The 17,677-nt window shown below is 38.6% G+C and overlaps 1 protein-coding gene across 4 annotated transcripts in view; it reads right to left on the reverse strand.

The window, feature by feature from the left end:
- The window catches only part of ARHGEF10 (Rho guanine nucleotide exchange factor 10), a 109,867-nt gene that overhangs the window by 62,236 nt on the left and 29,954 nt on the right, over positions 1 to 17,677 (reverse strand). For 3 of the 4 annotated variants that reach the window (XM_027892432.1, XM_027892430.1, XM_027892431.1), the window contains exons 4-13: positions 17,055 to 17,345; positions 16,049 to 16,109; positions 14,904 to 14,983; positions 14,181 to 14,237; positions 11,431 to 11,594; positions 8,129 to 8,245; positions 6,798 to 6,912; positions 4,662 to 4,774; positions 984 to 1,061; positions 577 to 756 (exon numbers count right to left, since the gene is read on the reverse strand). In XM_027892432.1, coding sequence (XP_027748233.1) covers positions 577 to 756; positions 984 to 1,061; positions 4,662 to 4,774; positions 6,798 to 6,912; positions 8,129 to 8,245; positions 11,431 to 11,594; positions 14,181 to 14,237; positions 14,904 to 14,983; positions 16,049 to 16,109; positions 17,055 to 17,345 — 1,256 coding nt within the window. The remainder of the gene's footprint in view (positions 1 to 576; positions 757 to 983; positions 1,062 to 4,661; positions 4,775 to 6,797; positions 6,913 to 8,128; positions 8,246 to 11,430; positions 11,595 to 14,180; positions 14,238 to 14,903; positions 14,984 to 16,048; positions 16,110 to 17,054; positions 17,346 to 17,677) is intronic. The other variant, XM_027892433.1, reaches the window with a different exon arrangement.

A 17,677-nucleotide genomic window follows, 5' to 3' on the forward strand; every position in this document is an offset into this window, starting at 1 on the left:
ACATTGTGTGACCTGCAAACAGTCACATGACTTGTAAATTCATTGCCTATCACCTTCACCCTGGGAATAATGTTCTTCTACCAACCAAGGCCACTACTTGTTTTCTCTACCTTAAAACAGGTAGTTCAGTCCATTACTAAATGGACTTCAGGATGGCACATTTTACAAACACTCTTTACCCATGTCCCAGCCCCAGCCAGACGTCAGGAATTCAGGACAGCATCTACTGTGGGTTTTTTCCACTCACAGACTACTATGTATGACTATCTACTTTGTAGGAGATGCTGAGCCTCAATTTCACTTTAATTTTGGTGGGTTTATGAACCTCCAATTTCTCAGAGAAAGAAACTGTTTACTTAAATGTCTGAAAGCTTGATCAAAGCCTGAAAATTTTACCCATAATCCTTTCTCATCTGCCAACCAAGCCAAAGACATTTCATGTCAGTTTCCTTACCAGGATGGTACAGGCATTGGTGAATATGATAACAAAGTAGTTGAGTTTGGAAAAAAGATAACGGAGATGGAATAAAAAGACCAAAATAAAAACAGATTATCTGTTCTGACACATTTGCTTACTGAAGCAACAAAGACATCACCGATCATTTCAACAGAGTCCCACTCAGATACACGACTCGCCAGCGCAATCTGAAACATTGAATGGCACTGAAGAATTTCCTTAATTCGATAAAAGACCATTTTAAGTTTTCTTTCACTCAATAATTTTGGTTCCATATCTGAAAGGGGCTTCTCATATTGCTGTGGGAGAAAAGAAAAGTAAATAGACTTAAACAAACAAACAAAAAATTGATTTCAACAAGCAGAAAAACCAACTTATGTAACAGTACACACACACACAAAATCAGTGAACATTTGGCATGAAGCATCTGTAGCAAAACCTGCGCAAATCATATGACAGATTTGTTAAGGATCTGATTATTGTTCAAATTTTCAAAGTTAAAAAAATGCAAAGAATATTAAGGTACCTCCAGGATTCTTTTAAGGGCATCCACATAATTCTTCTCACTGTCAACTACAGAGCCCAAAATATACCTTCTCACGACCTGTTAAAACAAAAAAGTTTTGTCCAAAGCTCTAATCAGGTAACACAGTTAAAAATGGTGATGATAAAATTCTCATATTAATAAAACACAGAAAATACAAATTAATTTCAATACTGGAATTGCAATAAAAGAATACTATACCTCTTCCAAAGTAAGTAAATTTAGTATTACTCTAAAACTATTTATTTTAAAGAACACAAGAATTATTGTATCTGTAATTTATTTCTGACTGTGGCAATTCTGACCTTTACTTTGGAAACTTGTGTTTTAACTTTGGCATTTAGACAATGCTCTCAGGCACGTGGTGCAATTCTTTGGGCTGTCCTGTGCAGGGCTGGGACTTGGACTTTGATGATCCTTGTGCATCCTGCTCACCTAAGGATATTCTATAATCCTAGGTATAAATGTAGGCATTAATGGAAAGAATTATAGACATAGGCTGATGTTGGCTACTTCAGTAAACTGCTGCAATAAAATAGGTAACCAGCTTTCAAAAATCAGTCTTCAAATTTATTTTTTAATATGTTTTATAAATTTACTAGGAGTAACATGAAGAACAAGCAAATATTAATTGCCTTTTTAAGATAAGGCTCTATAAAATGTACTTTTATTGAGAAAGTATCCAAGAAAGTCATATGTTCTCTTTTGGGCATTACCATGTATAAGTGATAACCCCATCTCATCTATATTTACATGCATTGACATTGTAAGAGCTTCAGGAAATGCTACCATATTTCATGTTTACAAACTACAGGCTATTTATCACACCTCCTTCTCCACCTTCTGATTCTCTAATTCAGCTGAAACACACTTTGTATGCATGTGTGGGTCCTGTGAACATGATAGCACAGGAAGGAATGGGAAACTGATCTGGTTTAAAATTTAAACTTCTTACTGTCATTGATTATATTTCTCGCTGGTTACAAGGATTTGGTTTCACCCAAATCCATTTTCTAATCCAGCTCATTCCAGAGCTTTTAAAAGCGGGACTCTGAGGGAGAAGACAGCACAAGGGCAGGATCAAGCCACTTTCCCCAACTACAAGAGAAGGCAAAGTACTTCTTTTATTATTTTAAGCTAGCCTAAATGACCACGAAACTCAAATCTCAGGCTTGTTTCTCTCTCTGCTCCTGAACTCCACAGCCTCCCACCTTCTCCACCATGGCTGCCTTAATTCTCCACACTTGTTTTTCACTTTACCAAGTCAGGTTAAATAAGAATTTTAAGTACTGGCATTTCAAAGACGGACTTGAAAATTATCTGAGGCTTTGCCCAAAGATATATACAGTAAAATTAGTTGTGTATAATCTGTGTTTAGAATGGATTTAGCAGTGTCTTATTTGATATAATGTATCAGCTGCTCTGGTGACAGATACTAACTCTACTTTTTGTCACAGTTCATTCTTCTGAACAGAATAAACATCTGTAGAAGTAAAAATTTCAGGCTCTATAATACTCAGAATGGATATTTAATACTGCCTTTAAGTTATTGCAATAGATATGAGACCCAACCCCAGACAGTATTTACCGGCACCAGGATTTAAACAGAAGCCATCATGCCACCTGCTGTTTGAAGCCAGCACATCCATAGAACAGCTCTGCTGCCACAAGGTAGCTGGGCGAGAAGGGGTCCTGGCACTGGCCCCTCCCTGCCCAGGGTGCCCAGGGCTGTGACCCCCTCCAGCAGCCAGGACTTGCGCTGGCCTCTGCTGAGCTGCTCCAGTGTTCCTGTCCATCCCAGCCCACCAGAGCCCTTCTGACCAGCAGCCCCCCCTGCCACACGTGGCCTGCTGCACCTCACCAGCTTGGTGTCCCTCCAGATGTGCATTGCAGCTGACATTCAGATCACTAACATAGGCATTAAATGCCACAGGCCTGTATCCACTCCTGAGGGACACAACTAACACTGACCACCCGCCAGACTTGGTAGCATGGACTACAACCTTTGAGCATGGCATCCTCACCTGTTTTCCACCCACCTTCTAGTCCACCCATGCAAACTGTATCCCACCTAAGGGTACAAGGGTACTCCAGGAGACTGCCAAAAGCTAAGGCAGTCTGCTTCCCTCTGCTCACAAGTCAGTCACATCAAAGGGGCTCAAGTTGCTCAGGCTCAAGTGTGGTCCATCTGCGCTGACTGTTCCCACTCACTCTCCTGTCCTACCAAACCCAGGCATAGCTCCCAAGAGCATTTGCTCCTTTGCTGGGACTGAGGTGAGGCCAGACTTGATCCTCCTTCTTGCTGGTCAGTATGACCCTTACTTTTTCCCAGTCTTCTGATCACTGTGATCTTAGATGACTGAGAAAGACATTACCCTCAGCACCCTTGAATACATCCCATCTGGTCCCAGAGACAACTCTATGTCCAACTGGCCTCACTCCCCATCAGATGCAGATTAGGTTTCACCCCAGCAGGACCTGCCTCTGGGCTCATGGGTTGAGTCCTGAGGACAAACCTCCCCAGTAAAAGCTTTCTCACTAGGTCCCCGGCTCACTAAGCAGCTTACTCATGTTTTTCTCAGCTTCCTTTTGTTGCACAATGCACATATAAGAAACCCTTCACTGTTGCCTCTCACACCTCACTAGCTTCAGCTGAGCTTTGGCTTTCCTAACTCCATTCCTGCCCACTTGGACAGCTCCTTGTGGGCAGATAAGCAACATATATCATGACTTACACAAATATTACTGGTTTGTTCCAAACTACAAGCACTCTCATTTTTTTGGGAAAGGAGGGTAAATTTATACTTAATTACTTACAAAAAAATCCCAGTGAAACTGACATTCGTATTTGGAAAGAAGGAAAAGACAGCATTCAGACTGATGCTGAAATCTCACATTTGGTAGTTGCACTGTTACAAGATCAGCACTTCACTGGGTTAAACACACAAGAAAAGTAAACCTCACCAAATAAACAGAAAACGTGTATCACTCTCCTCAACTGCCCCTTAGTTTGGTTTTTTGCTCATTTTCTGAAAGTACTGACCAACTAACCCATGACTTGACACCACAAAACGTTAAAAACTCTCATATAGTTATTAGGTGTCATAACAATACAGTAACATGAACACACTGGATTTATTTTCAGCCAAACTTTCTAACTGATGTTGATTTCAGTGTTTTTTGAGGTGGAGAATAGCAAAATATATTCTTCTCCAGACTTGACTTTACTAGGGACAACTTTTTTTATCCAAGAAAGCCTTAAGATTCAGAGAGCATATAGGATATTTTCTACTTTTAAAATAGAAATCCCAAAGCACCTAGAGCAATGCCTTCTGACTCAATAAAAATGCTTTAACTCTCTTCTTTGGCACTCAAACCCATCCCATTTAGTTTAAATGTTCAACTAGTGAAACAGTAGAGTTATTATAGATAATTTTAGAATGCAAAACATCATTTTGAATCTCTAGCTGAATTTGGGACTGATGCAGCTTACATGCACACATACCAATTTTCAAAAAACTACTTATTTAGTTCTGAATTTGATGTCCACTTAAGTAAAACGTCAATATATTTGCAGAGCAAAGGCACCTAAGAGCCATTGATGTAGAGCAGAAGGGGAAGAAAAAGAGGTGGAGCATCATATTTCCTAAAGCCTATTACCTGCTGCTGTGATAAACCTTCAGGCATAGGAGTCATAATTGCTTCTGTATGCATACAGTCCACATCAATAAATAAATTTAGCTCTTCTTCTTCCAGACATGATGATCTATGATCTACAAACAATTAAATAAATGTCAACTTTTACATGTGGATTGAAAGAAGGAAAAAAAAAAAAGGCAAACCCAAAGAAAGCAAAGATCCTATCATCCAAACACAGCAGTTATACATGTTCACTTACCAAACAAATTTCCCAGCACTTCCGTGTCATCTGTGAAATCATATAAATACCACCACCAATACATGCTCTAGTACAGAAATCCACACAGCAGACCTATGCATCTTTTGCTTGACCTCTACTCCCTCCTCACAGCCAGGAGAACAGGGCTGTCCAGAGCGCAGAATATGACAACTACGGTTAAAGCACTGCAGCTCCAGGGCCATCATTTTCAAAATAAGTGAACTTTGGGAAGAGATTAAACACATCCATGCTAAAAATATTCCATACTTCCTTTCATAACCAAACTAAAGTAAGTAACCAAATTTACCAATGTTTCCTTTCATCAGAAACAAGAGTAAGGAATTCTGCATTGCTCTCTGTGAACAAATTTTACCAAAACAAGCATCACCAAAATGCAGTGATAGGTGGCAGTACACAGCCAGCCAAACAAGCTGGGGAAAGGCGAGATAAAGACAGTATGAGAAACTGTGTCATAGAACAAAAAGGGAAGTAAGGGAAGCAGATCTGATGGCTGAAAGAAATTTATCAGTTCATTCAACAAATTTGTCCTTAGCTCCCCGCTGATCTGGGACTAAACCATTCACAGATACACTGTGTCTGCCACCTAACCTCTAGGAATGTAAGGAGTGCTAGGTCCACTGTAACACTGCCCTGCAGATCATTTTTGTCTGTGCAACCGCAAGAAGTTTAGGATACATTTTTGATCACTAAAGTTTGTGCAAATACCTGTCTATATTCTATCTGAATTCTGAATTAAGCAAATTCAGAAGCAGTTGGAGGCCATGATCAGGATGTAAGGTTTGTGGTGGTCCTTACAGATAGGACGCAGCTTTATGTTATCTCACTCACTAAAAATTCCTTGAAAATGATGAAATTTTTAAGAAGTCAGCTATCCTCCACTGAAAACCATGTCCTAAGAGCTTATTTTCCTGACATTCAGGAGTTATTTGATGGAGAGAACTGAACAGACTTAGTAACTGGGCTGGTTTTGGCTGTCATAGAATTGTCTTCACAGTGGCTGGTATGGGGCTGTGTTTTGGATTTGTGCTGAACACAGGGTTGATAATATAGAGATGTTTTTGTCATTGTTGAGAAGGGCTTACACAAAGCAAGGCCTTTTCTGCTTTTTGTACTGCCATGCTGGCAAGAGAGATTAAGGGTGCATGGGAGGATGGGAGGAGATATGGCCAGCACAGGTGACCCAAACTGTCCAAAGGGATATTCCAGACCATATGACATCATGCTCAGTACATAAAGTTGGGAGAAGAAGAGAGAGGGGGAGACCTTTGGAGTGTTTGTCTTTCCAAGTAACTGTCACACATGATGGGGCCCCACTGTTCTGGAGATGGTTGAACACCTGCCTGCACATGGGAAGCAGTGAACTAATTCCTTGGTTTGCTTTGCTTGTATGAGTGGGTTTTGCTTTCCCTACTAAACTGTCTTAATCTTAACCCACGAGTTTTCCAGCTTTTACCCTTCCAGTTCTCTCCCCAGTCCTACTGGTAGGGAAGTGAACGAATGGCTCTGTGAGGTTTGATCAATGGCAGCGGTTAAACCACGACAGTAACTTCATATAATTTCCATACTCCCATCTACCAATACCTAGACAGCATCTATGATACTATTTGGTGGGACTTTTTGTTGTGTTTAAGCTGACCCTTCTCTGTGCACTCAGATTTCTCAAGTCACTCAGGTTCTTGCCCCAAAGATAAAACTACACAAGATGTATTGACCATACTGTCACCTGTCATCATATTATACCACACATTTTTGACACAAATCTGATTTCTTGCATCTAGTTCTCAGCTCCTAGTACAAAAATCTGCTAGGCCATTAATTTTCTTTCTCAGAAATTAATGGATAGAGGAACAAAGAGACACACTGTAATTGGCATATACCTTGAGAAATGAAAGATTTTGTTCTAATGAAGCTACGACCCTTCTTCACAGCCGCTTTTGTCTTTTCAAGTCCATCTTTTGTACCTTCTCTAGCAGCTCTCATAAGCTTTTGCATCTGTAAGATAAAAAATACAGTCTACATGTTCAGTGAATAATAGGAACACATTTGAGCCTGCACATGATGCAGAATATTTTTGATCAAAATATCTTTAAGAAGAACACTGTCAAGTGGTTTAGACTATAAATATAGTTCAAATTCAAAGGAATATATAATAAGTAGATAGAATCACCAAAGCTCAGACCTGAACATCTGTATTTCTTAACAAAATAAAACCTGGAGACAGGGACTTACTTCACAGCAATACTGTATGTAAGTGTAAAATAGCAGAAATGCTTAAGAACCCTTCTACATCAAACACATGAACTCAAAACAGTCTCCAATGCTCAGCTTATGTTATGTAACAAATACTTACGATTCACAAGTCATTAACACCCAAGGGTCTTGTCCATCTATCTTCTATTTCTAACCTAAAGATAAACCCCTATACTTGGTTCTATGTTAACTGTATTCTTAAATAAACACTTTTATACAGAAAATGTTACAACTAATAATCACATTCATTGAAGAAAAAAGTTGATTTAACTAAGAATTGCATAATTTTACAGTACACTACTAGAAACTAATTAAATTTCATGCAAAAACAAAAAAACAAGCCACTGAATGTTGTTTTGCTAGAAAATGTTTCTAAAAAATCTGCTTTGTACTTTTGCTTTTCCAAAATGCCACCACAGCAAAAAATCACCACTACTGTCAGAACACAAACAAAGCTGTCTTGATGCAATCAGACAATTTCATGGTTTGAGATGAAGCATTTAGCAAAAACACAGCCTTTTCATAATGGCTCCATTCAGAATGGAGAGAAGGGAGATTCCAACTCCCACAGTTTGGTTCCATGTGGCTGGAGAGCCAGGGTCAGGCCAGCCCCACAGAGCTCATGTGGCTCTCAGAGAGGCACTGGGGTTGTACACCTGGCTCACACTGAGATAAGGGCACCAGTCAGCAGGGAAAGACAATGCCCTATCTCATCTTCTGAGATCTTCTGTAAACATTAAAAGCAAGCATGAGAAAAGGTCCTTGATCAAGTACTTTTAAGAATATAGCAATTTTATAGTCTTTAATTTAAGACTGCATAATTACAATGCATTACATATATAATTCCTTTCATACAAATTATTGTCCACATTTTCAAGTTATTATTAAAAGACAACATTGTCTGTGTTGGAAAAGCAATTATTTAAATGTAGCTGGTTACAAAAATCAACTACACTACCTTCAGCTCATGTTTTTGCTTTAGTTGCTGAATCTCTACTGCTCCCACAGTGTTTGCCATCAAATCTTTCATCTTTTTTTCATAATTCTCCTTTAAACGCGTTAGGTCATGAGAAAGCTACAGTGTATAAAAAGACACAATCTTTTCAAAAAGTTGTAGTGCAAATTTCATGCTAAAGGACTCACATAAATCATGCACGTTGCCCATCTGCCTACTGATACAAGACAACTGAGGGAAAATTATCACGTTGCTGAGCTCAGGCAGGTGCTTTTCTGCTATGCTGGCAACTATGTAAAGACAGGGGCAAAGACACTCAGGCCAGGCTAACGATACTGTTAGATATACATAACTATATTGTATGTATCTCTTAACAACCGCACAGAAACAACACATCAGCTTTAACCATGAGCATTATTCACTGAAGCACAAACCCTAGACAGTGTGGTTTGGACTATCCTTCAAAACAGTGAATTGGAAGAACTCTCAGAGACTGAAGAACCTGTGGAGCCTGCTGGCACCTGGGAAGGTACAGATTGACAATGCATTGAGTCATGTAAGGAGACACTAACAGGATGCACGGTCTATTAATTTTCACATGCATCTACCACAGCCTCATTGTATGACCATGGGTGTAACCATCTCGTACAGGAATATATCCGTTTCCAAGGTAAGGAAACTATCATAGAGAAAGAAATGTTCTGGAATACTAATCAATATTTTTTAATTATTTTGAGAAAGCTAGATAAAAAAAAGATTAAAATGCAAGGAGGAAAGGAAAAAAGGAAAATATTTGGTGTGCTCTATAATAGAAGTCCAATGGAAAAGCCATCAGCTTTATGTCAACAGTTATTTGGCAAGAGATCAAAGCCTCAGGAAAGAGAGGGCCACTGAGTTGAAAACAAAGGGACGGGTCCAGCACGTAGCTCCACAAGACTAGGTCAGGATGCAATTACATCCAACATAAGGATTCTGGCATTACAGCAGTATAATGAAGACTAGCATCTGGTTCATAGACTAGAAATACTTAATAGCACAAAAACCTTCCCATCTTAAAATAAATTAGTAAATAAATAAAATAATAAGAATCATAATGAAAAAGTGACTTTGAGGGAAGTCATACCAGCACTTAAAATTAAAAATCCTACCTCCAACCTGCAGTATTTTTCAACCAACACTACAAATAATAAGGCAAGTCCCTCACAGGTTCTGAAAGGCTACAGAACGCAATATGCTGTGAATGTACTGTAAGATCCATCACAAGACTTTAGGAGAAGCGAGAATGCAAGGAATGGCTAGAGAGAAAAAGAAAATAAAGTGGAATAGTTTCTGCCCATGTTGGAATGCCAGTGCAGGGAGGGCTGGGGTTGGTTTGTTTGGGGGGTTTTTGGTTGGTTGCTTTTTGTTGATGTTTTTTTTTTTTTTAGTTGTTAGGATTTCTTTCAGCAATCCTAAAGTTTCTGTCGTCTTCTTTCTCTGCCAAAAACCTTGTCTAGTTTCCTGATTTCTCCATCTCCCAGTAACCCACCCAGTAGCAGGAGCTTCTCTGACTTCTCCATCCACCAAATAAAGTGTTCCCAGGCTCCTCATGCCCATCCTCACACAGCAATCCCCAAAACCTTTTGTCACAGGCCTGAAAAAGCCAGCAGCAGGGCAGTACCCAGGAGCACACCTCTGTCCTCTCCTCTCACCACTCCTTAGCCTCTTTCTCAGACACTTTGTGCCTGATCCTGGCACTACCGCGCCCAGCCCCTGCCAACAGTTTCTTTTGACAGATCAAGTACACTTTTAATTGTTTAAAAAAATGGTTTTAAACCTAGGTTTGTACACATGTGTAAATAGATTCTTATGAATGATGCCAAAGCTGAAGCTAGAGATAACAGCTAAAGTTTTTTTAAAAAAGAACAAGCCAGCAGCCATGTTAAGACTTACACACTCACATGCAAAGTGATTTCCTAGTCTCTTCCAAGGTATTTAATACTAAAAAAATAACCAAACTCAATTTCTTCAGTCTTGTTAAAAAAACTCCCCAGAAACAAACAGCTGCAGTAGCTTAATCTTGTTCTAGTCAGAACAAAACCAAGATAAAAACAGAGGATGAGCACTCAGCTTACAAAGAGCAGATTTGGGTGGGCTCAAGTCTTGCAGTTAATTACTCACTCCCTGATTCCCAAAGGGCGGGCAGCAAGGACAGAGGTGGGGGGAGTGCAGATAACATGTGCTGGAGGGAAATACAGACAGCGAGGCTTTTATTCTCACCAAGATAAGAAATCTGCAAAATAAAAATAAGGGTCCCATGAAATAACACCCTGTCCACAACCTCTACACTTTCCAGCTGTGGGGTGCTGACACAGCTCACAGTGCTCAGTTGTGGAGCGACTCTTAGGGATCTGTCCCTAGTCAGCACACAATAGGGAGCCATGAGGGTTTTTCAGGGACTCTGGACACTGAGCCCAGCCCTGCTTGTCCCCTCTGCACCCCATACTCCATCTTTCAAGCACCCAGGGCAGGGAGCAGGAGGCTGCCCAGGTGCCAGGGAAGACTTTCCTCTCACAGAGAGGGCACACAAGGGCAGAAGGAGAGGAGCCAAGGCAGTAAGAGTGCAGGTGTCCAGGGTTCCTCCCAGCATGCAACAGAAGAGATGCAGCAACAGCAGACACCCATGTCCCCTGTGTCTTCCTGCCTCCTAGAAAACAGATGCAGCCAAAGATACTAGACTAGGGAAGTGTCACAGATGGGTCATTTTAATCATGCCACCTCTCTTCTCTCCTTAATAAATGGTACCGAGTTATCTTTGATTACAAAAATCTTTTATTTTCAAGTTTTTTTTCAGCTGAGTCACCTTCAAACTACCAAAGTGATACAGATCTAAGACAGAAACATAGGGAACAATGGTGAACAGTTCTGTGACGTTAGAGCACGTAAACAGCCCAAACCTTCAATTCTTGTCAGGCTTATACCCATTTGTCCTTTGCATTATTTTCCACAGTTATTTACCAATTATATTAATCCAGCAGTTGGAATAGAAGAAAAGGTGAGGAACCATTTACAAGCAAAAATAATCTCATTTTTAGTTTCATTTTTATCCAATTTGAGTTTTTTCCTCAGTTTCTGTTAAATGTTTTTAGATTTTCATTTTCCTGCTAAATTTTGTTGTGTACAGTCACTTCCACACTAATTCACATCTCCTTTAAAAAGTCGTTGTTGTCATTTGAAACTGAATTGAGGAAAAGAGAAATACAGATAAGAAAAAGTGTTGGAAACCAGGATAACCTCAACGATTGGCAGCACTGTGGGATACATACATGTCTCTTGTGGTTGCCTCGCAAAAAGGAGCTGGGAATTCCATTTTTACACTCAGAATCACTCTGTTCTTCATAGCTTTCAAACTCACTTGAACTCCAACCATATTCCAGTGAGCTGTTTCCACCATCATCACCATTTTCAACATCATCGTAAATCATTTCCTCTGCAAGAATTAAAACAAAATAAAAAATGCTACACTGAAATTTATGTTTGTTTCAACATTGAAACACTTGTTGAGGATGTACCATAAAGAACTGTACAGATTTTTGTATGCACACGAAAAATTCTAAATTAAAACCAATATTCAAACAGCCAAAGTGGGTTGTCTTTGTTGAAACAGAGTACTAAAAGAGGACAATGTTAAGGGTACACACCACAATCCTTTTAAAAGCATGCACTATTCAAACACTTATGTCCAAATCCCACAACATATTTTAGAAGAACTTCAACAGAACTTTGAACTGTGGCTGTGAACACATCTGCGCTAAGCAGCATCATCCTTCCATTTGCAAGCTTGCCATTTGTCCCTCGGAACATCATCAGCTCAAATGGCAAATGCTAAAACATAGCAAGAGTCAAACAAAAATGTCACTACTTCAAGCAGAACAGATCAAACCAAAGGAACAAGAAATATATTACACTGTGATATTTTACGACTCTTGCAATTCCACCAGTCACAGACATCTCTCACATCTGTGGGTTACCTCACTCATAATCTAGTCTAAGAACTTGAAGTTTTAACCTTTTCAAGATATGGAAAGCTATATTGCAAAGGCTGACCAAAGTACTTTCTGTTAAAGACATGGGTGTTTTCACTGGTACAGATGTCAAGAACAACAAACTGACTCAAAACAAAATGAAAAATTTAGTGCTAATTGCTTATCAGCAAGTAGGTATGTGCTTCACACACAGCATCATTTGTCATTACAAGTAGAGAAGTGTGGACACTTCTGTCAGGATTCACTGTTGTCAGAGGTTATGACGCAGCATTTAAAACTGTCTCATTAAATTCAGGAAACAAAAGCCGTGCTTTCATTTTAAGATTGATGTTTCATTTAAATACAGAAAAAATATGTACTCAAAAGAAAAGCTGATGTTTCACACATCTATCTAAACCCTAGATTCTGTGATTTAAAAACTACATTTTGACCGATATTTTAATATTAACATTAATTAAATTCTTCATAACACAGGATTCTATTCTTATTTGGAAGATTCAGATTTTAATTTTTTTTTTTTAATCCCCATGTATATCAAGACTGTTCTTAAAATATACTTACTGAAGAAAACATCTTAGTGGTAATCCAGCATAATGCATAATTTAAAAGAATCACCATAGTAAGTCAAAAGAAGTCAAGACTTATACAAGTCTAACTCCTGTGTTGTCAGTATTGGGGTAGGATTTACCCAGTGATCTGGTGAACTTGTCCATGTGCTAATGTAGCCTGAGCTCTGACTGCAATTTGTTTGGAAAAGTTATGCCTCCCTGACAAAATATACAAATAATAAACACCAAGATCATGAATGTACAAAGATGAAACTTCCCTTACTACCTATTTTTTCAGAATCTTTCAATGTCTTTGGAGACAAAATGAAAGCTGACATCTTCTGCATTAAGCTGAAAATTCTGACCGAGATGCTCAGCAGAATTTTGCTCCATATCCCATATCACACCCAGCTCAGCCTCCTGGGCCTGGTGTAGGCATTTCCTGACTGAGAAGCAACAGTGCAAAGATGTCCCTGCTAAGAGTAGCACATTCCACTAAGGCGTCTTCCAGTAATATAAGCATTCAAGTCATGAATGTGACGAAAAACTTTCCAATAATAAGTGAAAAAAAATTCAGCAATATTTTGTAAAACACGTTTGAACACCACTAAGGACAAGAAATTAAATTATTACAGCTTTAAATACTAATGTGGTTTTCACACAAGAAAATTTAAGTGTTTTCTTGAGTCATTAACAACTTCAGTATCAAACACACCCTACACCCTCAGAGTGCCATGATGAGTAGATCCTGAGTGCCTAATGAGCCAATCCACTAGAACACAAAATCAGTCAGTAGTAACCAATTTTTAAGCAGATTTCATTACAACCAAAAACTGTACAACAAATCTGAGCAAGAACTCATTGAAATAAGCTTCTTGAGACCTAGCTCCATCAGTCCTAATAACGAAAAATCTTGGCTCCAGCAACTACTTTGAGATCTATTCTGCCCCATCCAAACATGGTCACACCATCAGGAGCAGACCACTCCAAGGCTGAAATAAAGCATTTGTGAAGAGTCACAGTCTGGATGGTAAACAGCCTCTCTGAATCTCCTCTTCCATCTCTCAGGCATTTTTATGCTAAAGAGGACTCCAAGAAAAGAGTGGTCCTTTCTATAGCCATGACAGTGATGCATTATCATACATGATTTAAGCATTTAAAACCTACCTTGCCTTGTTTAGGTCACTATAGCTACAACACCCAACAAAATAATTCTCTAGTATGTGGAACAGTCAAGCATTTGAGACAGTATCTATAGAATACAGCAGAATTCAGCTTCTGAGAAGAGGAGAGTAGGAGACCTGCTGAGGAAACGTCTTTTAAGTGCCAGTTTAATTCTGAACTTTGCAAGACCTATCAACAAAATGTTAATTCCCTTTACATATATTTTAGGTACTTAATGAACATATCTGTTCAGTATACATTCTCATAATTCTATATTACACTGCTTTCAACATGAGCTGTATTACAAAGACCTCAAACCTGGTTCAGAGTCTGAATCTTCCCTTGGCACATCATCGTAAATTACCTCATCTGGGTCTAAAATCAAAACACAAAAAAACAAATTAGAAACTTCCTTAAATTTGAATTGAACCAACAGTCTTTAAGAGGTATTTGGACAAAGTCCTTTATATGCTTTGCTTTTGGTCAGTCCTGAAATTGTCAGGCAGTTGAGATGCTGTAGGTCCTCTCCAACTGAAATACTCTATTCTATTCTAAAGGATTTTGGTTATACTGGAACATATGAACACAGTGGAGATATGACTCATTCAAGAAAAAGTAGCAATTCCTTCCCTTCCACATTCTCTAAGTACTTATTTGCCAAGTAATGCACGAGAAGAGCAATTTCATATACAGCCACAGAGCAGACTCTGAACTAGAGCATATTTCTTCTATACAAGCACTGATGGAGCCAAATGACTTCCATAGGACAGTGATAATTTGACACTGATTCCACAGACTCCAAAAGGTGCTCCGTGGAAAAGTGAACATTAACTTTATTCTAAAATACACAATTTTATTACACTGTTGAATGTTTTAACTGGTACAACTTGATTCTGGAACATATCTGAAAAAAACCACCATGAAAGTGAACATGGACATTCCTGTAAAATATACTTGTGCATACAGATACACACATCTGTGGATCACAACTTAATAATGACCTTTTTCTATACTTGTACTTTAATGGTCACTGATACTTACTCTCCATCCATGCTGTATTTGCAGGATCTGCAACCCATTTGGCAAGGGCATCATCCTCTCTATTGGGCTGGTTATCTTCACTTGAAAAAAAGGCCATAAAATAAAAGCATTAAAAGTTACACTACAGTGTTTTTAAACAGTTGCGAAGACAAGACAATAAATGTCTTCTTGCCTTCCAGTTCCCACTCCAAGGCTGCTGATTACTCAAAAATATTGTTTCAGAATGTAGTTAGGAGATTAACAATCTATTCTATTTATTAGTCTGAAAATTTTAGTCAGGAAATTGAAAACACTTTTGAGTTCTTCTATCAGAACACAGAAAATTGTCTTAGAAATCATTTTTCATGGTAAATAGGACTAAAGACATTGTGGGCTACATCAGGAGCCAGCAGGCTCGCTAACGTTGTTACCCCCCTCTGGTTGGTGCTGCTGAGGCTGAACCTGCAGCAGCATGATCAGTTTAGGCTTCCCAGCACTCCCCTTCCAGAGAGTTATGGAGAAATTGAAACTACTTCTAGAGAGATGCAAAGAAACTGAAGTCAGGGACTAAATCACATGGCTTACAAAGAAGAGGAAAGACACGGAGCTTTATTTAGTCTGGTAAAAAGAATGCTAAGGGGTGATCCAGCAGCACCTACCTGAGAGAGAACTACAGAGGCAGTGGAATCAGGGTTATTTATGTTTTGTTTGCATTTGTTTCGGGATTTTTGGGGGGGTCATTGTTTTCTCAGTGCCAGATGAAGAGGGAATAGTCAAACTGCCCACTGGAAGACGTGGTTTGGACATTAGGGGAAAAAATATCGTACAGCAAGGAAGACTACAGCAGTCTGTTGCAGCTGTCACTGCTATCACTCTAGAAAAATTAAATCGAGTTTCTTTAAAAATGTCATGCATGATTACACACACAAGACCTCAATTAGTGCTGATTTTGGTACACAACCAGAGCTACAGTTAAGAAAGTGAAAAACAAACAAACAAACAAAACAAACAAAAAAAAAGCCACAAAAAACCCAAACCCAAAACAAAACCAAAACACACAAAAAACCTGAAGTATCACACAAGAACAATAAAATATTTATGAAATGCAAGCATCCTTAGAAATTAAGGTTTTACAAATCATTAAAACATGCAAAACTGGCAATCACCTATTTTGAGGCTCCTCTGAGTTTACAAAATTATGACATTCTTCACTTGCTGACTGTGTACCTGCCAGGTAAAAAAAAAAAAAATCATGAAAATGCTTGGAATAACATGTCAGTTTGGTTCAAATGACACATTTAGCATAAGAAACTGATTTTACTAGTTTCTTGCTAATGAATAATCTACTTCTATGTAACATATTTATTCTTAAAAGTGTCTAAAAATATTTAGAAGTTTCTTCACACTATCCTTTTTTGAAAATTAAATAATTCAAAGACAGACATTTGTTATAAGAGCTGTTAAGAGGAAATTACAATTATCTGATGTGTTTAATTCTGATATATCAAGCATATTCCTCTATAGGTAATATCAACACCACAAATATTTGCTATTACTTGACAGTATTCCTTATGGTGGTAGAAAGCAAAGGCTGGCAAAAAGGTTGGAATTATAGCAGAACTTCTGCCTAGCTGGAGAAAATATTCAAAATACAAGAAAAAGGAAAGTACAGGAATATATGAGGAGCTTTCTCATCCTAGTTCTCTCTTAACATTAAACTGTCAGGTTTGCCAACTCTGGCTACAAAATGGGGGATGTTTTGTTTCTGTAATAATTCATACTTATTTCCCTTTCCAGTTTCCTCTTCTGTCTTAAAATTGTACTAAAAGACAAACAGAAATCATCAAATCATCACAAGAGGAAATCCCACAGCAACTCTAAATCCACAAGGATTGGAAAATAAACACGGAGAAGTGCACACAGAAAAGGTAAAAGGGAGAGAACTTTGCCATGACCTAGAAAAAGCAATATAAGGTATGAGAAGAAGCCATTTGGCTTGGACACTGAACTATGGCTCTGGAAATTATTTCATGACATTAAAAAGGAATTAGCATTAATCATTCCCGCACTTGTCCAGGTTGAGTGGTATACAGGCATTAACAAAAGAACAAAAGTACCTGAAATTAAACAACCATCTTCATTCAAAAAATGTAAGGTGTGTAAGTACAGTACCTTCTTCGTCTACAGAAACACTGCGAATTATGACAGGGCTGGAGTATGCTGGCAGTATCAAGGGTAAGTTAGATGGCACAGCATATCCACAAGGGACAGGAACAGAATATCCAGCAGACAAGTTTGGACTTGCACATTCATCTTGAGGACTTGGTTCTGGTGATGAGGATGGATCCTTGTCTTGGATTGGTGAAATATTTATGACTGAGTAAGGATTTACTTTGGCTGGAGCACCTTCCACAGCAGGTTCTGATGTTTGCAGTTTCTCATTGTTTTCTAAATTATCAGTTCCTTTAGTTGAAAAATTAAACAAAAATATGTTTTATTTTTCATACTTCAAGTTGCTCTAATATCAGTCTGCAAGTATCCTAAACACTGACACGATCTTGACTATACAAGTTCTTTAGTAAAGTTGTATAGTTACAATCTGTGACTCAAAATTCCCAAACAGTAGTGTTATCCTCCCCATTTTACAGATGAGTAATGTAACAGTAGCAAAATGAGTTACAAGGATGCCTATGGAAAAACACTAACTGGATTGCAAATCTTGAACAGCAGGCTCCTCTTTTTCTTCTCATAAGCACATGGTTCAAAACACTCTTAAACCCTGAAGGCTAAAATCT

This window comes from Empidonax traillii, unplaced genomic scaffold (genome assembly GCF_003031625.1).
Source record: "Empidonax traillii isolate 1590-97213 ecotype Southwest subspecies unplaced genomic scaffold, ASM303162v1 scaffold352:size1026972, whole genome shotgun sequence".
NCBI classification, from domain to species: Eukaryota; Metazoa; Chordata; class Aves; order Passeriformes; family Tyrannidae; genus Empidonax; species Empidonax traillii.